This window comes from Neoarius graeffei, chromosome 8, assembly GCF_027579695.1.
Source record: "Neoarius graeffei isolate fNeoGra1 chromosome 8, fNeoGra1.pri, whole genome shotgun sequence".
Lineage (NCBI taxonomy): Eukaryota > Metazoa > Chordata > Actinopteri > Siluriformes > Ariidae > Neoarius > Neoarius graeffei.
Genome location: NC_083576.1, coordinates 74,438,814 through 74,464,134, shown reverse-complemented (window position 1 = coordinate 74,464,134; position 25,321 = coordinate 74,438,814). Strand labels below are relative to the sequence as shown.

General features: G+C 43.8%; 2 protein-coding genes across 2 annotated transcripts in view; one reads left to right on the top strand and one right to left on the bottom strand.

Moving 5' to 3' along the window:
* ccdc113 (coiled-coil domain containing 113) overlaps window positions 1-14,990 on the top strand; it is a 43,631-nt gene extending 28,641 nt beyond the window's left edge. Inside the window, exons 5-8 of the mRNA XM_060928241.1 lie at window positions 2,674-2,910; window positions 5,301-5,408; window positions 13,758-13,913; window positions 14,797-14,990. Of these exons, the coding sequence (XP_060784224.1) occupies window positions 2,674-2,910; window positions 5,301-5,408; window positions 13,758-13,913; window positions 14,797-14,865 (570 nt within the window). The 3' untranslated portion in view covers window positions 14,866-14,990. The remainder of the gene's footprint in view (window positions 1-2,673; window positions 2,911-5,300; window positions 5,409-13,757; window positions 13,914-14,796) is intronic.
* A 2,214-nt stretch (window positions 14,991-17,204) lies between these two features.
* The window catches only part of znf319b (zinc finger protein 319b), a 51,007-nt gene continuing 42,890 nt past the window's right edge, over window positions 17,205-25,321 (bottom strand). Inside the window, exon 2 of the mRNA XM_060928240.1 lies at window positions 17,205-20,718. Coding sequence (XP_060784223.1) covers window positions 18,596-20,398 — 1,803 coding nt within the window. The 5' untranslated portion in view covers window positions 20,399-20,718 and the 3' untranslated portion in view covers window positions 17,205-18,595. The remainder of the gene's footprint in view (window positions 20,719-25,321) is intronic.

The following is a 25,321-nucleotide window of genomic DNA, read 5'->3' as shown; positions in this document are numbered from 1 at the left end:
CTCTTTAGAGAAGCTATAAAACTGACCTTCCTTTGAGCAGATTGAGTTTCTGGAGCATCACATTTGTGGGGTCGATTAAATGCTCAAAATGGCCAGAAAAATGTCTTGACTATATTTTCTATTCATTTTACAACTTATGGTGGGAAATAAAAGTGTGACTTTTCATGGAAAACACAAAATTGTCTGGGTGACCCCAAACTTTTGAACGGTAGTGTAGCTCCTGCTTATAAATAAAATTGTTTCCTGATCCCATGTCCATACAGTAAATATAGCATATATACACACACGTTATCAATTCTACTCGCCTCATCTCTTGCAAGCATCACCAAGCTGTGAGCAGCATCAGGGCTTGGAGTATTTTGGTCACCAGTTTTGTTTACTGTGTTTTGTTCAAAATACAGTGCTATGAACTATATCCATTTTCAAAATAGTAAGAAAGCACTTATTCATGAATCGTCTTAGAAGCATTATTTAGTACTAATGAGCACATTTTGTTTCACAAGTCTAATGTAAAGACTAAAAAAAAAAAAATTTAATTAAAACAAATAGCAGAAGTGGGCGGCGCGGTGGTGTAGTGGTTAGCGCTGTCGCCTCACAGCAAGAAGGTCCTGGGTTCGAGCCCCGTGGCCGGCGAGGGCCTTTCTGTGTGGAGTTTGCATGTTCTCCCCGTGTCCGCGTGGGTTTCCTCCGGGTGCTCCGGTTTCCCCCACAGTCCAAAGACATGCAGGTTAGGTTAACTGGTGACTCTAAATTGACCGTAGGTGTGAATGTGAGTGTGAATGGTTGTCTGTGTCTATGTGTCAGCCCTGTGATGACCTGGCGACTTGTCCAGGGTGTACCCTGCCTTTCGCCCGTAGTCAGCTGGGATAGGCTCCAGCTTGCCTGCGACCCTGTAGAAGGATAAAGCGGCTAGAGATAATGAGATGAAATAGCAGAAGTTTGACCAATTATACTTTTACTCTTAGTTTTCACAAAGTAGCTGATTTATTCCCACATGGGACTCTCGTATTTGCAAACCCAGCGGATCGCTCAAAAGATTCCAACCTTGTCTTCACCGCCCTCTTGAGTTTTTTGTTGAATGGCTGGAATTCTTGGCGTAAATACTGTACCTGCCAAAAAACCTTTACAAAACCTTTCATTTGACCTTTCAGAAGGACCAAACAAAAGCTGGGATCATCAAAAGGTAAATTTTCTTAAAATAAACGCCACTTACTTGATCTCGAATGAGTAGCCTCGGCGAACCACGAGGTGAATTTCGTTTCTCTTTTTATCTGCCGATTATCTTCCGATACTATGAAGTTATAACGAGGTTTCTCATTTCGTTTCTGGTTCTGCTTGGTTCCGAAGTCTATCAAGAAGTGGAACGGGGAATCGAACTTGATCGGGATAAGTGCTGATTGGTTACGAAGTTGCGCTATTGTTACACTCGTTCTTACAACACGATGGACATACAGTACGTAGTGGCTTCGCCACTCGTTCTTGTGTACCTTTGATAACGCGAGATCGACTGTTCGTATTGCAAGATCACGATTCACTGTTCTGGTGATAGTAATGCTTAGGTGTATGCACATGTGCAGTACGCTATTGTTACACTCATTCTTACAACACGATGACATAGTGGCTACTGCCTCGCTTCACCTCTATGAGGCAGTAGCCACAAAAATGGTACCTACTGTCATCTGGCAAGGCACACTGCAATACAGGTGCAAGTGGGGAGTCAAACTTTCGCGGTTACCAGAGGACTAGCCCCTCACTGTAACCCTGACTAGGAGGTGAGAAGTATAGTAGGCGAGAGGCTGACGGGTATAGAAGTGGAGATTGGTGCTGCCCAATATGCCTTAAGGGCTTAGTTAGTACTGGGACGGGAGACTGCCTGGAAAGACCAGGTCCTGGCATGGGAGGGACTTTGACTTCCAAAAGTAAGTCTTCTGTTGCCTGGAACCACAGTCAGTTATTCAGTTATGTCAGGACACATTGTGACTTATTGTAAGATGTAAAAACAAACCAAACCTCAGTAAGTAGGTGAACGCTGTAATATTATGAGGCAGCCATGTTAAACGTGATAACTTCCCTCCCCCCATTATGGTAAGGGTCGTTCTAGGACTGAGGTATGACCTCCGAAGGAGCTCCTGAAATAAGATCTTTACCAGAAATGAAGAAATAATAATAATAATAATAATAATAGCTCCGGGTGGCATAGTGGTTAGCGGTGTCGCCTCACAGCAAGAAGGTCCGGGTTCGAGCCCCGTGGCCGGCGAGGGCCTTTCTGTGCGGAGTTTGCATGTTCTCCCCGTGTGGGTTTCCTCCGGGTGCTCCGGTTTCCCCCACAGTCCAAAGACATGCAGGTTAGGTTAACTGGTGACTCTAAATTGACCGTAGGTGTGAATGCGAGTGTGAATGGTTGTCTGTGTCTATGTGTCAGCCCTGTGATGACCTGGCGACTTGTCCAGGGTGTACCCCGCCTTTCGCCCGTAGTCAGCTGGGATAGGCTCCAGCTTGCCTGCGACCCTGTAGAACAGGATAAAGCAGCTAGAGATACTGAGATGAGATGATAGCTCTTTTCAAAATATCATCACAGTTTAACGAAGATACTTGTTTGAGTGAGTCGTTCCTAGTCCATATCCTATCATTCACCTGGCCTGTGCCCAAATCTCTCACTGTTTGCTCCTGCAGAACGCTCTGACAGAGAGAACGCGTAGGAGAATTGCGTTTTTGCGGATGCAGAGCCGGAAGCGGCAGCGCATGGTGCATCAGAAGGAACAGATGCAAGAGACGCTATGCAAGATCGACTTGGAGTACCTGAAGCAAAAGAACATCCAGTCTCAGGAGCTTCTGCAAAACATCCAAAAGCAACTGAGGTGTGACAGAATGCTGGTTCGAAAGAGCCAGCGAGACCTGAACGTTCACAAGGTACAGATCCAGAACACAAGCTCCATCCATCCAAGATCTCGTATTATACAGTGGACTATTTCCCTGGAGGATCCCTCCTCTATTTACCTCCTTTGGTTCGAAAGATATGTTCAGGACATGGATCCAAGCCTGATCCTGGAGAACCCGATGTCCTACACATTTAACTGATTTCTTAGTTTCTTGCACATCTAATGCAGCGAATCGGCCCTTCATGAGGTGAAGCAGCAGGGAAAACGATAACGTGCAGGACACGGGGTTCTCCAGGACCAGGGTTGGGAAATGGAGTGTTTTCTTTTATTAATGAATGACATCATGGTTTTCATCCACATTCACTGGATATGAGCAATCGTGCGCTGTGATTGGCTACTCTACCACTAGGCTATCAGCTCATATACCATGAGGAGAGAAAAACAAAATGGCAGAGCGTGTTGCTGAACCAACCGAGGATGAAATAAAAACTTGAAAACAGAACCCTAAGAAATACAAAAAAAAAAAAAAGCAACAAAACATGAAATAAAAATTCTCTTTTTTATTTTTCAAGAATTATTATTATTGCTGCATTTTTCACAAATTGCTCCCATCATTTTGCTGGTTTGTTTACATTCTTCACCTTTCAGCACTAAAATTTGTTGAGGACTGGTTCAAAAGCTCAAAAGTTGTTTGAAAATTACACAAATGAAATGTCCAAGGAAGAATTAAATAAATATCTAAAGCCATTCTATACCTCGGCACGACAGCAAGACGGCACTTTCTACAAAAAAAACAACACTAAAGTCAATTCGCGCAGCCATCGATAGGTTTTCAGGAAGTCCGACTAAGTGGAAATGATTCTGTCGGACGTTTTGTACGAAGTTTTTTTTATATCAAACTTGCAAAAATTAAAAAACGTTCCGTTTCTCAAAATCCAGTCAGTCAATGTGGATAGAATAAAACACTTATTCCACTCAATCTCATCATACATGAGCTGATAGCCAACTCGGCGCTACATACATCAGCTCATGTACGACTCGATTTCGTGGAATAACTTAAATGTCGCAAAGATCCGTGAGATTAGTTCCTGTTATCACTTAGAGTTCGCAACTTTAAACAGTTTCCCTCACCGGCTGCTCATTTTTCTCCATTTTGAAGGTAATGAAACTTCAAAACAAAAGACGGTCGAGCACAAAGTCCCGTCTTGAAGACTGACGTTACAAAGTGCTGTTACTGGAGACTCCTTCCATAAACATCTCCGAGTCCTTGCTAGAGTTGTTGTGATTGAGCTGTTACTATAGAAACGATAACATATTATAATGAGTGCATTAATATTAACGTGTGATTTGATTTTACAGCTGGGTACAACTGTCAGAGCTGCTGTTACAGGAAATTAATCAACACCTTCTAACCTTCAGTTGAGCTGTGATATAAACTGTCGGAGACAATGACGTAACTGCAACATTACTTAAAGTATTGTACGAGTAGTAAAGAGCGAATGCACCAATGAAAATCTGAGGAAAATTCTCTCAACACGTCACTTAAAGGAACAGTCCACCGTACTTCCATAATGAAATATGCTCTTATCTGAATTGAGACGAGCTGCTCCGTACCTCTCCGAGCTTTGTGCGACCTCCCAGTCAGTCAGACGCAGTCAGACGCGCTGTCACTCCTGTTAGCAATGTAGCTAGGCTCAGTATGGCCAATGGTATTTTTTGGGGCTGTAGTTAGATGCGACCAAACTCTTCCGCGTTTTTCCTGTTTACATAGGTTTATATGACCAGTGATATGAAACAAGTTCAGTTACACAAATTGAAACGTAGCGATTTTCTATGCTATGGAAAGTCCGCACTATAATGACAGGCGTACTAACACCTTCTGCGCGCTTCGGCAGCGCATTGATATCTGAGCTCCGTATCAATGCGCTGCCGAAGCGCGCAGAAGGTGTTAGTACGCCTGTCATTATAGTGCGGACTTTCCATAGCATAGAAAATCGCTACGTTTCAATTTGTGTAACTGAACTTGTTTCATATCACTGCTCATATAAACCTCTGTAAACAGGAAAAACGCGGAAGAGTTTGGTCGCATCTAACTACAGCCCCAAAAAATACCATTGGCCATGCTGAGCCTAGCTACATTGCTAACAGGAGTGACAGCGCGTCTGACTGGGAGGTCGCGCAAAGCTCGGAGAGGTACGGAGCAGCTGGTCTCAATTCAGATAAGAGCATATTTCATTATGGAAGTACGGTGGACTGTTCCTTTAAAAACAAAACCCAACCCTCCTGATCTTTTGCACTGGTGCCACAATGATGCAAAATTGCGTCCACCAGTATTCATCCTGAACCACCGTTGTATAAAAACACCACGCTGGGAATGCGGAGAGGCCTGTGCTGCTGCATCACGGTGTTTTTCGGTTGCAGGAGCGGCTCAAGAAGGAGACGGAGGAGTCCAAGTCGCTGAGCAGAAATCTGGCTTCACATGAGGAAAAGCTGTCGAAGATCAGAGAGCAACAGCAGAAGGTTGAGACGGTCAGGATGCTTTCAACTCACTTATTCACCACTAAACCTTGCACTTAAGTGCAGCCCTGAAATAACTTTAAAGCAGGAAAACTGATTAGTTGCGTGTGCGCATCACTCCTGTTGTTATTTCATAATAATCCCATGGTGTTCTTTATGCACATTTTTCCACAGTTATGATATGGCTAAGAATATATGGACACCTTACCATCATACCTACAGGGCCCTCAACAATTATTGGCACCCATTGTAAAGATTCGTAAAAAGGGGTTACAAAATTTTTTTTTAAATATCCATGTTTTGGTGAAGTCGCTTCATCTCACACTGAAAAAATGAGAAAAATCCAACCTTTAATTGAAATACATTTATTCAGAGAAAAACAAAGCAGTCATCAAGAAATATATATTTTTAACAACAACAAAAAAACGCGCTACTATTACTCGCACCGCTGCATTTAAAGGGCTGATGACACGAACATGACTCTATGCAATTTCTTAAATAAAAACTATACAACATGGCAAACGTTAGATTTCTGTTATAATTACGTGAAAAGAAGCTGTTGTTACGCGAATATCCAACTTTTAATTGCACAGCGCAAGAAAACTGGGTCCGTGGATCGCGGCCATGTTGTGACGTCAGCGGGAGAACACGCTGCGGTTCACTGGCTGTTCTACTCTGGTTCTACTCAATGGAAATGGCGCATGAAAATGAATTCTCTAGTGCTAGCTCTTCCTCTTCTGGGAGTCTAGAATTGTGTTGATCTCTTCCGAATAGAATCTATGATAGCCTACCCTCTTTACCCTTTGCCTCTCGTTGCTAGGCGGCAGTTACATGAAAGCCGCAAACTTTCACAAGCAAATACATGACTGATATCACGCCGACTTTATGATTACATTTATGATTATCATGTAGAATCTATAGCTCTACGTACCTTTATCTTATGTCATTTCACAACACATGTTCTGACAGGAGGACTGTCTTTGGATCCGGCATAGCTACTAGTAGACCCCCTCCGGAATACTGGCAGTGTTGCCAGATTGGGATTTTTCCCGCCCAGTTGGGCGGTTTCAAGTGCATTTTGGTGGGTTTTGAACATATTTTGGGCTGTAAAACTTCAGCACTATCTGCCAACAGATACTGCTGACGTTTTCCAGCCCAAAATATGTTCAAAACCCACCAAAATGCACTTGAAACCGCCCCACTGGGCGGGAAAAATCCCAATCTGGCAACACTGTGTAGGCACTGCTGATGGTAGTAATACACGTTTGTGCTGAACTGAACACCCAAGAGATTCTTTTAAGCTGGGAAAGGTGTCAAAACAATCCAAATCGAAGTGTTCAGAGCACAGGATGGATGTTGGTGAGGGCTCCCACTTGTCACGAGTGCGCCTGACTTGCTTCACCCACTTCGCATGCAGCTCGGGATCTCTGGGAAACTTGAATAAACTTACCCCATCCTTGTGGGTTTTGGAGCAAAAGCCGGCAACACAACGCGAAGGCATAATAACTATATATATAATAATGTATAATAATAATACTAATAATGACAAACTGAACACCTCTTGCATCAACAACAAACTGGTAAGTTAGGAGGAAGGTTCTTTCGCTGACGTCATACAGCTCCTCCTCCTCTTTCGTCTCCTGGGTGCTGCAGCCCCGTCAAATTTGCCCAAATAGCCGCGTTTATCATCATAACTTGTAAAATAGGCGCCTTCGTGAATTAATATATGGATCATCGGGAGTTACTTTTTATGTTATAAAACATCGCCAAAGATGTGAAAAACATGTCATCAGCACTTTAATACTACTGCATCTCAAAAAATTAGAATACCATGAAAAAGTTCCTTTTTTTCATAATTGAATTCAAAAAGGTAAACTTTCATATATTCTATATTCATTACATGTAAAGTGAAATATTTAAAGCCTTTTTTGTTTTAACTTTGATGATTATGGCTTATAGCTCATGAAAATCAGAAATCCAGTATCTCAAATTATTAGAATATTCCCTAAGATCAATCAGAAAAAGGATTTACAATACAGAAATGTCCAACTTCTGAAAAGTATATTCGTTTATACACTCAATACTTGGTTGGGGCTCCTTTACCATGAATTACTGTATCAATGCGGTGTGGCATGGAGGTGATCAGCCTGTGGCACTGCTGAGGTGTTATTGAAGCCCAGGTTGCTTTGATAGTGGCCTTCAGCGTATCTGTATTTTTGGGTTGGGTGTTTCTCATCTTCCTCTTGACAATACCCCATAGATTCTCTATGGGGTTCAGGTCAGGCAAGTTGGCTGGCCAATCAAACACAGTAATATCATGGTCAGCAAACCATTTGGTAGTAGTTTTGGCACTGTGGGTAGGTACTAAGTCCTGCTGGAAAAGGAAATCAGCATCTCCAAAAAGCTCGTCAGCAGATGGAAGCATGAAGTGCTCTAAAATCTCCTGGTAGATGGCTGTGTTGACTTTGGACTTGATAAAATACAGTGGACCAACACCAGCAGATGACATGGCACCCCAAATCATCACAGACTGTGGAAACTTCACACTGGGCTTCAAACACCTTGGATTCTGTGCCTCTCCACTCTTCCTCCAGACTCTAGAACTGTGATTTCCAAATTAAATGCAAAATGTACTTTCATCTGAAAAGAGGACTTTGGACCACTGAGCAACAGTCCATTTCTTTCTCTCCTTAGCCCAGATAAGACACTTCTGACATTGTCTCTGGCTCAGGAGTAGCTTGATATTAGGAATGCAAAAGTTGCATCCCTTTTCTTGAAGACGTCTGTTCGTGATGGGTCTTGATACACTGACACCAGCCTCAGTCCACTCCTTGTGAAGCTCTCCCAAGTTCTTGAATCAACTTTTCTTGACAATCCTCTCAAGACTGCGGCCATCCCTGTTGCTTGTGCACCTTTTCCAGCCACCCTTTTCAGCAATGACCTTTTGTGGCTTACCCTCCTTGTGGAGGGCATCAGTGATCATCTTCTGGACAACAGTCAAGTCAGCAGTCTTCCCCATGATTGTGGTTGTGTCTACTGAACTAGACCGAGAGATACACTGTGTTCATACTGTTTTACTCAAACTCGAAATGAAATATTCTAATATTTTGAGATTTTTTTTTGTTTTTGTACTGTATGCCATACTGATTAAAATTAAAATAGAAAAATGCTTGAAACATTTTAGTTTATATGTGTAATGAGTCTATAATATATAACATTTTCACTTTCTTAAAAAACTGATGGAAAATATTGAACTTTTTCACAATATTCTAATTTTTTGAGATGCACTAGTACTTTGCCCAACCTCTCTTTGTCAGTAAAACAACACTGAGTTTTCTTCTATAACATTTTATAAGGTTAGAGAAACAGAGCAGGGAATCCGAAACCGTTCCTCTTTACACAATCTCTCCAGATCATCCAGGGTCCAAGGCCCTCTCCTCTTCAGCTCACCCCACAGGTTTTCAGGTCAGGCGACGGAGATGGCCACGGCAGAAGCTTGATTCTGTTGGTGTCAGTGAACCATTTTTGTGTTGATTTGGACATGCGCTTCAGATCATTGTCCTGCTGGAAGATCCAACGACGACCCAGTTTTAGTTTCCTGGCAGAGGAGCCAGATTCTGATTTAAAATGTCCTGGTATTTCATGGAGTCCATAACACCATAATGAGGTTTCAGAGCCTTTGGAGGAAAAACAGCCCCAAAACATTACAAAACTTCCATCATATTTTACAAATGGGATCGGGTTCTTCTCATTATAGCCATCCTTCTTTTTACACCAAGCCCACCTTGAGTGTTTATTTCCAAAAAGCTCCATTTTTGTTCCAGCAGACCAGAGAACACGGTTCCAGTCAAAGTTGTAGTAGTGTTTCACAAACTTAGGCGCTTACTTTTGTGGTTAACTGACCGAGAAGGCTTTTCTCTGGCGTACCTTCAAAATACTCTGTTGGCATGGAGGTGGAGTCTGATGGTGCTTTTGGAGACTCGGAAACTAGAGGTCTGCGCGGGTCGGATTTTTCAGTCCCGCTCCCGCCCGCGCCCGCATTGCGCAGGCCCACTCCCGCCCGCGCCCGCAAAGAATTATGATTTTCAGTCCCGCTCCCGCCCGCGCCTGCCATATTTTGTCCCGCTCCCGCCCGCAAATCCCGCATGATGCAGACGTTCGCGTTATTTCTCAGGAAAGTTCTTGTCTTGACACAGCGTGATGGTGCCCCGCCCCCTACTTTGAGTGGATTTGAGCATAAATATCTACAGCTCACGTTTGTTATTGTTTACCTTGTTTCTGAATTCAGCATGTAGTATCTCTAATAATAATAATAATAATAATTAGTGCTGTCAAACGATTAAAATATTTAATCGCAAATCGCACATTTTTATCACATGAGAAACCATTGTAATTCTCTGATCAGCATAAAAAAGTGAATGGGCTTGCTTTGTACCAATGTTTTTTTTTTTTTATTGCAAAGCAGAGCTAGTAAAAGAAGTGAATTGATTTACTGCTTGCGTTAGTCTACAGCTTTAATCAGAGAGACATGTTACACAGTGACGGTAGGCTTGACCCTGCTATCCCAGAAATCCTTCCTGTAATATGCAAATTTGGCCGCCTCTGATTGGACAGCCAAATTTGCATATTATAGGAAGGATTTCTGGGATAGCATTGAGTCAAGCCTACCGTCACTGTGTAACCTGTCTCTCTGATTCAAGTTGTAGACTAACGCAACAAGTAAATCAATTCACTCATGGTTCTCTTGCTAGCTGGGTGTGAACTGCGAGTCATTAGAGTGATCAGAGAATTTCCCCTTAGGGTGATCAATGGCAAGTTTATGATGCCATTTCTCACTCAATCTGGCAATCTGACTTTCTCTGCAAATTTAGGCATCTTAAAATGTTTATTAATGCCAAATAAAACATTCAGCACAAATTATATATGATAGACATAAATTAATAATTTATACATTTTATTTCAAGCACGTTTTTAGTTAGCGGGACTGCAGCTTATCACCGCTCCCACCCGCGCCGCATATGTGCACTCCCGCTCCCGCGCGCATATGTGCACTTCCGGTCCCACCTGCACCCGCAATGAGCTTTCAAAATTTGTCCCGCGCCGCACTGCTTTGCGGCGGGTCCCGCGGGAGTGCAGGGCTCTATCAGAAACCTCAAGATTTTACTTTTTCTTGTAATTCACCCACACTGATCCTTGGGGAGATTTTTTTTTTTTTGCCTCTTACCCTCCCTTCTCACTGTACATGGGGACAAAATAAACTTGGGTCCTCTTCCATGCAAGTTTATACCAGTTCCATTTTTTTTTTTTAAATAACCATTCCCTGACTTATGAAGGTCAACACACTTCATTTGGTTTGTCTCTCTCGTATCGTTCCCCTGTTGATGTTGAGGGAATTTGGCCTCTGTCACCTCATATTTGTCTCCCAGTTAATCAGGAAGTCATGGATTACAGCGTGAAAGTTCCTACACACTCCAATCAACTCAAAAATACTGTACAATTTGAACAGGAAACACGTTTCAGTTACACTACCGTTCAAAAGTTTGGGGTCACCCAGACAATTTTGTGTTTTCCATGAAAAGTCACACTTTTATTTACCACCATAAGTTGTAAAATGAATAGAAAATATAGTCAAGACATTTTTCTGACCATTTTGAGCATTTAATCGAGCCCACAAATGTGATGCTCCAGAAACTCAATCTGCTCAAAGGAAGGTCAGTTTTATAGCTTCTCTAAAGAGCTCAACTGTTTTCAGCTGTGCTAACATGATTGTACAAGGGTTTTCTAATCATCCATTAGCCTTCTGAGGCAATGAGCAAACACATTGTACCATTAGAACACTGGAGTGAGAGTTGCTGGAAATGGGCCTCTATACACCTATGGAGATATTGCACCAAAAACCAGACATTTGCAGCTAGAATAGTCATTTACCACATTAGCAATGTATAGAGTGGATTTCTGATTAGTTTAAAGTGATCTTCATTGGAAAGAACAGTGCTTTTCTTTCAAAAATAAGGTCATTTCAAAGTGACCCCAAACTTTTGAACGGTAGTGTACATTGTGTTCCGTATAATTTCTAGGCGTGCCAATAAGAGGCACGTGTGTTTTTGTTGAAAATAATTTTCTTGATTAGGAAGTTTTTTCCCTCTGAATAAATTTGTTTGAATTAAAAAGGTTGGATTTTTCCTCATTTTTTCAGTGCGAGATGAAGCGACTTCATCTCGGATTTAATTCTAACCCTTTACAAGGGGGGGGGGCAATAATCATAGAAGGCACTGTATCCTTCCTTCCCTTCTATCTATCTATCTATCTATCTATCTATCTATCTATCTATCTATCTATCTATCTATCGTGTAATACAGTGCCACTATCTGTCTGCAACTGTTAAGTGCTCAAAAATATCCATATCTACAGTATATTCTGAACATGTTGATTACCTGCGAGCTTTTGTTCTGTTATTGCAGACGTTTGTTTTCATTCAAATTTTTTCCTAAAGAAGCGTCCTTTTCCATTGTGTTCTCCATTTTTGCATGCCGCTTCCTCTCCAAACTGGCACACCCAGTGATATCATGGTTCGCACTGGGGGTGGACCAAAAAAAAAAAAAAAAACCCAACCCACCACACCTATATGTTGGTTCTAGATGGGAACCAACTTTTCAGATTCCAAACTAATGGATTTTTGGTTAAAATACTCCAAACGGTTCAAAAAATTTGATTTGTGAATAAGAACAGAACCCATTCCCCGTTGGTGGAAAAGGAGTACCGGACAGTCAGCCGAGTTCAGGAGCAAACTGGAAAACACCAGTTACTGTACACACACACACACACACACACACACACACACACACACCCCCCACTGAATAAACAAAACGATGTGTAAAAAATGTGACTTGTACTGTACAATAGGGTGCATCAGTTGCCCCCTAAAAATGAAAAGTTCCTCCGATCATGATGCATTTTTGTTTTTATGTTCCTTTTGGTAAGAAAACACACTGGGTGAAATATTTTGACAAAATTCAAAAGTTTAATGGTGGCACCAGGAGCTCAAAGTTATGGAAAAAGCTGCTATTTTATGACTTTTATGACAAAATTTCAATCACTTTTCATGAAACATTATGGCACCTTATAGAGTATACCAAATATCTTATGCCACTTTTCCACTACCAACGCGGCTGAGTTGGGCTGAGCCGTGCCGTGCTGAGTTGGGCTGAGCGGGGCTGTTGGAGTTGCATTTCGACTACAACCGCGCTGAACTGTGCTGGCTGGGAGTGGGTGGACACATTGGGTGGAGTTAGCGAAAGTGGGTGGACGTCACGTGATGTCGTTAGGCGGCGCAAACGGTGACATCAGTGACCTTTTAAGCGGTAGTCTCACAACCCGAATAGTAAACAATAAACATGGAGGACATGGAGTCGTTAGTGTTGCTGGTCTTGGTGCTGTGGCTTGTTGTCACCGACAACGCCAACAGATACTGGCAAGAGCGTATAGATGAGGCAAGGCGCATAAGGCTTCAGAAATTCTCGTAATTCGTAATTCTTCTTCTTCCGGGTTTACGGTGTTTACAGATCCCAGCCCCACTCGGCATGTGAGGACACTCCTCCTCACCAATCAGTGCACAGGGGAGTGTCTCCTCACACCCCCAGCCCCACTCAGCTCGGTTTGGCTCGCTTCAGCCCCACTCCAAAAGCGTGCGAGTTTTGGGAGCTGAGTAGGGCTGAAGCGAGCCGAGTCGTGCTGCTCTGAGGTAGTCGAAACGCGAGCCGTGTCGGGCTGAAGTGAGCTGAAAAAGGGTAGTGGAAAAGGGCCATTTGATACACATTTTTAGTACATATTCTAAATCTATTATCAAGCACAGTTTGAGGTTTTAGCTGTTCATCGAATCATTGTTCAACTACTTTTAAACAATACAAATGTATTATGAATGACATTAATGCTTCTCAATCCCTTGCAAAGGTTCTTAACATGATCTCTGGCTCACAAGAAATCAATAAATGGAGTCCAACATTGTGATTCAAACCTTACGCGAAAACATAAAATAAGCGTTTTTTGGCAAAAAAAAAAGAACCTCATGGTGCCACCATTAGACTTTTGAATATGGTCAAAAAATTTTACAGGATGTCTTTATTGGTGAAAAGGAACACCCGAACAAAAATGCATCAGATTTTATGAAAGTGAGGGCAACTGATGCACCCTACTGTACAATATTTCTTAGTTACCAAAAGCTTCTACTTTCACTTCTGGAAATGAGGGCTGGATGTATTATCAGACTTCCCCCCCCTTTCAAATAACAGTGTTCCTCTTTCTAAAAACAGCGTACACGTTCCTGAATATACGTCTCTCTTTGTATGCGCGTCTTGTATGCAGAAGCGAGCTCAGGCTGAGGCTCTGAACCAAAAGCTGAAAGCCCAGATGGCTGATTTCCGCGTCCCTGATGTCATGAGGTACGTCGAGGCAAAGGCCACAAACGATCAGCTCAGGAAGACCGTCAAGTCTTTGGAGCGCCAGGCGAGGGTTGCTAAGGTGAGCCCAGAAAAACAATTTATGCCTACACTGGAAAGTCTTAAAGGAACGGTCCACCGTACTTCCATAATGAAATATGCTCTTATCTGAATTGAGACGAGCTGCTCCGTACCTCTCCGAGCTTTGCGCGACCTCCCAGTCAGTCGGACGCAGTCAGATGCGCTGTCACTCCTGTTAGCAATGTAGCTAGGCTCAGCATGGCCAACGGTATTTTTTGGGGCTGTAGTTAGATGCGACCAAACTCTTCCGCGTTTTTCCTGTTTACAGAGGTTTATATGAGCAGTGATATGAAACAAGTTCAGTTACACAAATTGAAACGTGGCGATTTTCTATGCTATGGAAAGTCCGCACTATAATGACAGGCGTACTAACACCTTCTGCGCGCTTCGGCAGCGCGTTGATACGGAGCTCAGATATCAATGCGCTGCCAAAGCGCGCAGAAGGTGTTAGTACGCCTGTCATTATAGTGCCGACTTTCCATAGCATAGAAAATCGCTACGTTTCAATTTGTGTAACTGAACTTGTTTCATATCACTGGTCATATAAACCTATGTAAACAGGAAAAACGCGGAAGAGTTTGGTCGCATCTAACTACAGCCCCAAAAAATACCATTGGCCATACTGAGCCTAGCTACATTGCTAACAGGAGTGACAGCGCGTCTGACTGGGAGGTCGCACAAAGCTCGGAGAGGTACGGAGCAGCTCGTCTCAATTCAGATAAGAGCGTATTTCATTATGGAAGTACGGTGGACCGTTCCTTTAAGGATGGAGTACTTGTGCTTTCCAGTTTCTTCATGACATGACGAGCTACATTGTTTTGTCTGATTAACTTCAATACAGAAAAAAAAAAAAATTACAACTTTTGTCTTTGTACAATCTGCAGATGATGTCGAAGACTAAGAAAAACAATCCAGGAGATCCATCAGGCTGCATTAAGAGCACTGACTACTAATCCATGATGACTATAAATCCCCTGCAAGCCCTCTTTTACTGTAACTCATAGCTTCATTGTTATTCTTTTTAAATAATAAATGGACTCGCAGCATGTACCCCAAACCTCCGTAAAACGCGGCTCAAATAAAAACGTGTTAAAAATCCAAACGGCACGCGATATTAATGAGAAAGTTTATTAGTTAGTGCTGTGTATATTAAATGCTACATACAGATATTTAGCATGAATGTCACATCCATCTCCACAAGAAAATTCTTACTAACTCATCCACAATCTACAATTTGAAAAAGCTAAAGAGGAGTTAAAGTGTGCTGTGGCACACAAACATTTTTAAAACAGATTACAGGAACTAACACAGCAGGCATGCACGAGGCAGAGTGCAGGACCGCAGAGGAAGGCGAGCGTGCTCAAAAACCCCAATCACCCCCACCCAGAACATCCCATCCCCATCGTTACCCAGCATCCCTTCCTCGGTGGCCCTGACCCTCCCACCAAGTATATATATATATATATATTTTTTTTTTTTTATATAGAAATTTTAAACAATATTAATTAAAAAAAATGAATATACAAATGCAACATGTGAAAAACAAGGAAAGGCATAGATTTTTTTTTTCCTTTTCCCCTCAAATCCCGACTGCCCTTCTTTGAGTCAAACTTTTAATGCCGGGGTGGGGACGGGGACACGTCTGGAAACAAACGTTTAAGAACATGTGTGTTTTAAAAAGGGGAGGAAAAAAAAAAAAATCACAATATAAAACCGAGGCTATGGATACACCCTGAAGTCTCGAGCTCCGACCTCCACCTAGCACGCGTTAATTATAATACTGCACACCAAATCCCAGACGACGGAGGGAAACCAGGAGCACTACGCAACCTCGCTTGTGCAAAACCACAACCGTCACCTTGGGAGGAGTTCAAAATTAGGGCCAGAGGTTGGCGTGCGTTTATTTTGCACTCACGTCCACTCAAGCAAAGGCGAAGGGTGCGAAAGAACGACTTGTTCATGGGACGTAAAGGAGGAAAGAGAAAAACAGCAGTCAACCTTTATAGGCTCTAAGCACATTTTCCCTTCCTACATCATGGGGTGGGGGGAAAAATAAAAAATAAATTTAAAAAAATATTCCTACGCCAGAACCAAAAGGCGACAAGGGGCGTCGTTTTACAGTATAAACGCAGGCAAGTAAACAGGAACTATAATAAATCTATACAGGCTGTAGAAATCTCACATGCTACTGTACAAATCAGACTTCAAGTTTGGCTGACACTAAGGGAGGTTGGGAATTCGACCACGTCTCAAAGCTGGCTCTGAAGAAGGGAGGAAAAAAAAAAAAAAAAAAAAGAGACGACTCATTTACATGAGGAAGCGAACACAAATCGACAAGGTGCACAAAACTCCTCGTATGATATGGAATCAGTTTTGTGCCAAAATGTTCATACAATACTTTTGAAATATCAAACCAAAACGACGAATCAAAATACAAAAAAAGAAAAGTCAATTTTATTTTTTTTTTTAAGATTCACTGTTTTTTATTTAAGAACAAGATCCCAAGATGGGAGACAGTAACATTAAAAAGTCAGTGATCAACACCCACCCACAACCTTACATACACATCACATGACCCAATAAGTCATAAATGAAATAAAAGAAAGGAGTTAACTAACAATAGTCAAAGCATAATATTTACCTTATGCTATAATGACATCAAATATCAAAATGGAAGAAGAAGAAAAAAAAAAAAAGAAGACAAAGCATGTGAGATAAGTCGATTTTTTTAGACTGGCAAACAAATTATTCGTGTAATCGTGCAAAATATCAGTCTGTTACTCTTCAGAAACCTTTTATATTTGTTCTGCGTCTTTCTCAGTTTTGTTTGACGTAATTTATTTTGGTTGCGATTCCAGCTTTCTCGTTTGCGCTCCCTGACTTTTCGCTTGCAGTTTTGGCACAAACTTGACGTGTGGGTGGGCTGTCCAGGAACGCATTCCCATTGGCTAACTTGTGTTTGACTGACAGCTACGCTCAGCCATTCCCTACTCGGATTCTGGCGGACTGTTTGACGAGTGACCGATGATCCATTGACGGTAAACAAGGATGGAGTGGACTTCAGTGGCGACTGATACTGAATTAATTCAACAAAGTGTAAATTCAATATCATAGTCGCCACTGAAGTCCACTCCATCCTTGTTTACCGTCAGTGGATCATCGGTCACTCGTCAAACAGTCCGCCAGAATCCGAGTAGGGAATGGCTGAGCGTAGCTGTCAGTCAAACACAAGTTAGCCAATGGGAATGCATTCCTGGACAGCCCGCCCACACGTCAAGTTTGTGCCAAAAGTCTGGGAGCGCAAACGAGAAAGCTGGAATCGCAACCAAAATAAATTACGTCAAGCAAAACTGAGAAAGACGCGGAACAAAAATAAAAGGTTTCTGAATATTTTGCACGATTACACGAATAATTTGTTTGCCAGTCTAAAAAAAATTGACTTTTTTTTCTTTTTTTGTATTTTGTCGTTTTGGTTTGGTTTGAACATTTTGGCACAAAATTGATTCCATAGTATGACACCATCATGATCACCACCATCATCAAAATGCCATCAAAGCAAAGAAAAAAAGACAGAGTGAGTTCCACATTAAAAAAAAAATAAATAAATAAAAAACCCTATAAAAAAGGTTAAGAAAAGACTAAAAGACCGGACGAGAAAAAATAAAAACCTATGTAACACAAAGCTGCTTCAGGACAGATAGACAGACTTATGGAAATATGAACCGTATGTATACATGAGTGACGTATATATTTCTATATAGTGTATTTATTTATTTACGTATATTGCAGTGAAATGCAGAGACGGTGATGGACTACCTGGCTAACAACGTGCCCTTCTGGGGTGTCATACAGTACTTCGTTTTGTTTTTGGTACATACAATTTCTGCCACATCGAAGGGCACATATATACGACGACACGCTTACAGACGGCATGAATAGTTCATAATATCATAACAGCACAATATCGGCTAACCCCTGTCTGGTCAGCTAGGTCTAGCTGAGGTGTCGGAAAGCAGGCAATACACTTTGAAACCGTGATGTGAGGAGAGATATACACACACACACACACACACACACACAATTCTTCTTTTCAGGACATGGTTAGCGGGCGAGTGACTAATTTCCCCTCGAGTCGTTCTTGATTGGTAGAAAAGAATCTGTAGCTGCAAACGAAACTCAAACGAAGCACACTAATTACGTCTAAAATTTCACTAGCTACTCTCAACTATGGGGTATTTTTTTTTCTTTTTTAATATAAAAAGTCCAGAGTTCTGACATAAAAGCATAATCGAACTGGATACCAAACTGAAAGACTGGTGTAAAGACTCCAGAAGGGAGCCGTTTCTCGTTTCTTCATCTCTGGCAGCTATGAGACAGCCTCTCCCTCCCTCCCTTCCTTCCTTCCTCCCCCTCCGTTTGCTCACCTTGGAAAGTTTGTCCTTCATTATTTCCCCTTGAATTGTAACAAAATGAGCTTTAAATCAAGGCTAGAAAGAGAACGATGCTTCGAACATTCAGCACCTATTGCTTGTCCAAGATGAAATGGTATACAACAACGGAATAACGAAGGAATTATGTATACGTAGGTAACGAAGACGACGAGATTATACCACTTGCTTAGTATTTGGAGCTATCTAAAGATAAAATAAAAATAATATTAAAAAAACAAACAAAACACATGGTTTACTGAATAAGAGAAGAGACTGGGTATCCGCCTCCTTCGGCAGTGTGTTGGACCGTGTGCTCCTGGAGCAAGCCGAGATCAGCGAAGCGTTCGCCGCACCACACACACTTGAACTGCGCGTCCCTAGAGTGTACGCTTTGATGTTTGGCAAGATGCTCCCGCTGCTTGAAGCCCTTGTCGCAGCTGGCGCATTTGTACGGCTTCTCGCCGGTGTGGACGCGTCGGTGGCGGTTCATCTCGGACGCGTATTTGAAGCGCTTCTCGCAGTCTGGGCATTTGAGCGGCTTCTCTCGCGACGGGTCGCAGCGGTGCTGCACGAACTCTGACGACGAGAGGAAGCGGCGGTCGCACAGCGAGCACTTCAGAGGCTTCTCGTTGCAGTGCGTGGTTTGGTGGCGCTGCAGCGTCGCGGCCTTCTTGTAGGCCTTGCCGCAGACGTCGCACTTGTACGGTTTGTCCGGGTTGGTGGGCGTGTTCGAACTCTCGCCGCACTTGTGCCGTAGCAGCTCGCCTGACTGGCTGAAACCCTTGCCGCACGAGGCGCACTTAAACAGGTTGTCCATGCCGTGCACGTGCTGGTGGTAAAGCAGGTGTGACGGTTGCAGGAAGCCCTTGTCGCACAGGTTGCACTTGAAAGGTCGGTCTCCGGAGGCCGTGTGCGTGCGGCGGTGACGGACGAGCGCGTACTGCTGCTTGAAGCTCATCTGGCAGTCGTCGCAGTGATACGGCCGCTCCTCGGAGTGCGTGCGCTCGTGCTGGCGCAGGTCAGACGGCCGCTTGAAGCCCTTGCCGCACGTGGCGCAGCGGAACGGCCGCGCGCCCTGCGGCTGACACTGGTGGTGCAGCAGCTCGGAGGACTCCTTAAAGTGCAGCTCGCACACGTTACACTTGAACAGGTGCTCGCCCGAGTGCGCGTACATGTGCCGCACAAGGTGCGAGCGGTGCTTGAAGCTCTTTTCGCACACGGCGCACTTAAACGGTCGCTCCGAACTGTGCGTGCGCTGGTGGTGCTGCAGGTGTGACTGTTGGCTGAAGCTTTTGTCGCACGTCTCGCACTTGAACGGCTTCTCGCCCGTGTGCACGCGCTCGTGTCGTGTCAGTTCTGACAGATGCCGGAACCCCTTTGAGCACACGGAGCACTTGTAGGGCCTGTAAGGAGCCGAGGACTCGAACGTGGGCTGTCCAGAAGTACCGACCGCCGCACTGCTGCTCGCTGACGCGCCGTCGCTGGAAGGCTGAGCTGGATTGGTGCTGCCTGAGGAGGTCGGCGTGGCGTTTCCTGAAGATCCGGGCCGGTAGGTCTTCTCGCAGATGGAGCACTTCATGGGGTTTCCGCTGTTGTGCGCGTTGTGGTGCTGTGCCAGCGACGTGAGCAGCGAGAAGCCCATCTTACACACTCCGCACACAAACGGCTTCTGCTCCACCTGCACGCACTGGTGCTCCAAGAGATCTGTGGCTTGGTGAAAGATCTTCAGGCACTGTGTGCACTGGAACGAGCGGTCCTGGCTTACCATGCACTGGTGCTCGTGTGGATTGGCCAGATGTGAGATGTCATGACCACACGCGCCACATTTGTGGCCTCCTTCGCTCCCGACCTGTAGCGACGGCTGCTGCGCCTGAGCCGGGTGTTGCTGCTGCTGGCTGTGCTGCTGGCTGTGATGCTGCTGTTGCTGTTGCTGCAGAGCGTCTGGCTGCAGCACGATGCCGTACACGGCGCATCCGAGCGCGTTCTCCGACCCCGGCGGGATGGTGTGGACGACAGGAGGCGGGGCGACAGGATGCTGCTGCCATGCCTCGGTCATCCGCGCCCGCGTATACGGATTCAACTTGGTGCCATAGTGGGACCGCTTGGCGTGCGAATCCAGGGGGAAGGGGTTGCTGGACTGGCCGCGATGCGACAAGTGGGGGGGCAGTGAGGAACTTATTTTGACGGCTCAGCAGGACCAACACAGGTGAGAAATGGGAGCTGTATTACGCCTCAAACCTCCCGGAGCACTCGCTGGCTCCGAAACGTGCTCAGAGCACCGCGTGTGGAGGCATCCTTCCAAGGTGAAAAACTAGATATGGAAGATGAAGGAAGGGGCACACCGGTTCCACCGGATTCCTTCAGATCCGCTCACTCCTGCAAAGAGGAAGTCAGTTAATTAATCATTTGTGGTAAACAATAACACATGCAATAGATAACATTTCATAAAACAACTTTTTTTTTTTTTAAACTATTTTTCTCTCGTCAACCCTTGCCAGGTTTAATATGAGCACGTGTCTAATATTTCCTAGGGCAATCCTTATTTCAACTTTATCCTGATCAATACTTAAATATCTGTGGTGGCTTTCCCAAAAGCCTCTTAAAGGAGAACTGAAGGCAAAATTTTTTTATCATCAAAATTCTATTTCTCATTTTATTAGATATAGGAATGCATTTTTGATCGCTATTTTGTCACTGCTATAGTAAATTGAGTGTTTGAAATATGCTCTGTAATAAATCAGTCCATATGTCAAAGCAACGGCCGTAAACGAGATTCGCTGAGACCTGTGCGAGACATCGTAGGACGGAAGTAAAACGTACGGCGGAAATCAAAGTGACCGGCGTCTGCCAACGCTGTCAAAAGACGCGCGCGCCCTCTTTCGAATGCTGATGGAATCAAGTCGGAAGTTTTCCCTGTGTCCGAAATCGCTCCCTACTCACTATACAGACCTCTTGCAGGTCACGTGACCGGAATGTAAACAGCCGCCATCTTGTCGGTAAAAAACACCGCTGAATACTGCTGCACTCGTGTACAAAATGGATCAATTTCAACCGACGGACTACACGGTAGGGATGTTAACCGATGACCGTTTGACCGGTGGTTGACCGAATCAACGTCAACCGGTTAATTTTTTTTGGTTGTCGGTGAAAAAAAAAATTCAACCGTTTTGAAGCTGCCGATTTTGGAGCGGAGAACCTGGAATTCTGTGTTTGTAAATGCTTGGGCCATGCCATGCGGTCTAAGGACGACAGCTGACAAATCAGAAACACCCATTCAGTCATGTCCCGCCACAGTTAAAGACAGCTGACAAATCAGAAACACCCATTCAGTCATGTCCCGCCCCAGTTAAAGACAGCTGACAAATCAGAAACACCCATTCAGTCATGTCCCGCCCCAGTTAAAGACAGCTGACAAATCAGAAACACCCATTCAGTCATGTCCCGCCCTCCCGCCCCAGTTAAAGACAGCTGACAAATCAGAAACACCCATTCAGTCATGTCCCGCCCTCCCGCCCCAGTTAAAGACAGCTGACAAATCAGAAACACCCATTCAGTCATGTCCCGCCCCAGTTAAAGACAGCTGACAAATCAGAAACACCCATTCAGTCATGTCCCGCCCTCCCGCCCCAGTTAAAGACAGCTGACAAATCAGAAACACCCAGTCAGTCATGTCCCGCCCCAGTTAAAGACAGCTGACAAATCAGAAACACCCATTCAGTCATGTCCCGCCCTCCCGCCCCAGTTAAAGACAGCTGACAAATCAGAAACACCCAGTCAGTCATGTCCCGCCCTCCCGTCCCAGTTAAAGACAGCTGACAAATCAGAAACACCCATTCAGTCATGTCCCGCCCCAGTTAAAGACAGCTGACAAATCAGAAACACCCATTCAGTCATGTCCCGCCCTCCCGCCCCAGTTGAAAACAGCTGCCACTCGGTGAGAGAAAAGTGTAGACACAGGCTTTTTAGCTTACAAATTACTATTCTGTTTTTTTTTTTTAATTATTATTAGAAGGCGCATGGAGTTTAGTCCTGCCTTGGCCAGTGCATTCTGAAAGTATGTTTCGGTCTGTAGCCAACAATGCATGTTATTGCAGATCATATCTTTCCACACAAACTAAAGGCGCAGATGCCGAATTTTTCACGGCTTTTTCATGGACTGTAGCGGCATTTGCTTATGTAGTAATTTTAATACAGAATTTACTCTGATGAAATTATTCAGACACTCCAACGCCCCCCCTAAAAAAAAAAAAAATCGGATCTGCACGAGCCGTGAAAAAGGCGTGCCGTTTGCATCCCTGTAATAAACTCATAGGTTAACCGACTTTAACCGGCTAATGAGGCTCAGTGGTCGGTCAAGATTTTTTTTTTAGTTTTCGCCGTCCCTACTACACGGCTCATTTTTCTAATGAACAGATAACTAGATATATGTCTAAAATAAACGACCTACAGATTAGTGACCCTTATCGATTACCGGACGTAGTTTTCACGACCGTGTCAGTGGATTTTGAACTGCCAGCGGAATACCCGGACGTGTATAATTACCTCATTAACTTTCCCTCGCTGTTCAGTGGTGAAGCACTGCGTGCTTATAAATCTCTGGACAGTTATCTTTACAGAAATTCAGGATTTGTCAGTGACTCAGATGTGGCATCTTGTAAACAAGAAAATAACAATCCTCATTGGACGAGTAAGTCACTTAAGTATTGAGACCCCGCTGGTCTCGCTATCTCGTCCGGAATGTTGTGCATGCGATGGAAATCGCTACAAACCGTCATTTTCTGCTGGAAACCAATGTCCAGTAAGTCCATACGGTTGTAGTGGATATTGAAGTCCGGTACAGACGAACAACACGCAAAAATACGCACAAAAAAAACAAAAAACGTGCACAGGTAGGGAGAGCTTGTAGTCTATCACTATTACTGTATATACGGTATACCTGATAGCAGCAATCCATTTTGCACACCTGTCAGGGTCCCGTGGCAGCCTACTGTCAAGTGTATGTGAGCATCATGGGTTTCCCACACTTGAAAGGGAAGGACTCGGACACAGGATTCCACTCGTCTTATGTTTTATTGATTTTCAGTGGAGTTGACGTTGTAGTAGAATTGTATATAGTAGGGTTTTCCAGAAGAAAAGGTAGAAGTAGAACCAGAAGTAGAAGGCGGAAATATGGCGTTTGACCGACAAGGTGGCGTCTGTTTACAATCTGGATCGGATGTGACATCACATGCAAGTGCTCCATAGGGCACTATATAGTGGGGACACCATTTTGTAGTGCTGTCTGAAACCTTAGTGAGGATTATGTGGGAAATGCGCTCAGTATAATATGTATTTATCACAAAAACACATGCATGTATTTATTATTTTGAAAACCCACCAGCCGCCTGATCTGGCACGTTTTAATTGTGCGACAGTAATGACGTAAATACCAGCGCGACGGACTCGTCCTTATCCCGTAATCTCTCCAACTCTTCTCAGTTGGTTCAAAGTCGTATGGAATAATCTTCATGTCACGTACGCGAGGGAGGCGGATGTATGTGCAGAAGTATACGGCTTAATAAAGTGCAGATTATATATATATACACACACACACACACACACACACATATATATATACATACAGTGGTGCTTGAAAGTTTGTGAACCCTTTAGAATTTTCTAGATTTCTGCATAAATATGACCTAAAACATCATCAGATTTTCACACAAGTCCTAAAAGTAGATAAAGAGAACCCAGTTAAACAAATGAGACAAAAATATTATACTTGGTCATTTATTTATTGAGGAAAATGATCCAATATTACATATCTGTGAGGGGCAAAAGTATGTGAACCTCTAGGATTAGCAGTTAATTTGAAGGTGAAATTAGAGTCAGGTGTTTTCAATCAATGGGATGACAATCAGGTGTGAGTGGGCACCCTGTTTTATTTAAAGAACAGGGATCTATCAAAGTCTGATCTTCACAACACATGTTTGTGGAAGTGTATCATGGCATGAACAAAGGAGGTTTCTGAGGACCTCGGAAAAAGCATTGTTGATGCTCATCATGCTGGAAAAGGTTACAAAACCATCTCTAAAGAGTTTGGACTCCACCAATCCACAGTCAGACAGATTGTGTACAAATGGAGGAAATTCAAGACCATTGTTACCCTCCCCAGGAGTGGTCAACCAACAAAGATCACTCCAAGAGCAAGGCGTGTAATAGTCGGCGAGGTCACAAAGGACCCCAGGGTAACTTCTAAGCAACTGAAGGCCTCTCTCACATTGGCTAATGTTAATGTTCATGAGTTCACCATCAGGAGAACACTGAACAACAATGGTGTGCATGGCAGGGTTGCAAGGAGAAAGCCACTGCTCTCCAAAAAGAACATTGCTGCTCATTTGCAGTTTGCTAAAGATCACGTGGACAAGCCAGAAGGCTACTGGAAAAGGGTTTTGTGGATGGATGAGACCAAAATAGAACATTTTGGTTTAAATGAGAAGTATGTTTGGAGAAAGGAAAACACTGCATTCCAGCATAAGAACCTTATCCCATCTGTGAAACATGGTGGTGGGAGTATCATGGTTTGGGCCTGTTTTGCTGCATCTGGGCCAGGACGGCTTGCCATCATTGATGGAACAATGAATTCTGAATTATACCAGCTAATTCTAAAGGAAAATGTCAGGACATCTGTCCATGAACTGAATCTCAAGAGAAGGTGGCTCATGCAGCAAGACAGCAACCCTAAGCACACAAGTTGTTCTACCAATGAATGGTTAAAGAAGAATACAGTTAATGTTTTGGAATGGCCGAGTCAAAGTCCTGACCTTAATCCAATGGAAATGTTGTGGAAGGACCTGAAGCGAGCAGTTCATGTGAGGAAACCCACCAACATCCCAGAGTTGAAGCTGTTCTGTACGGAGGAATGGGCTAAAATTCCTCCAAGCCGGTGTGCAGGACTGATCAACAGTTACCGCAAACGTTTAGTTGCAGTTATTGC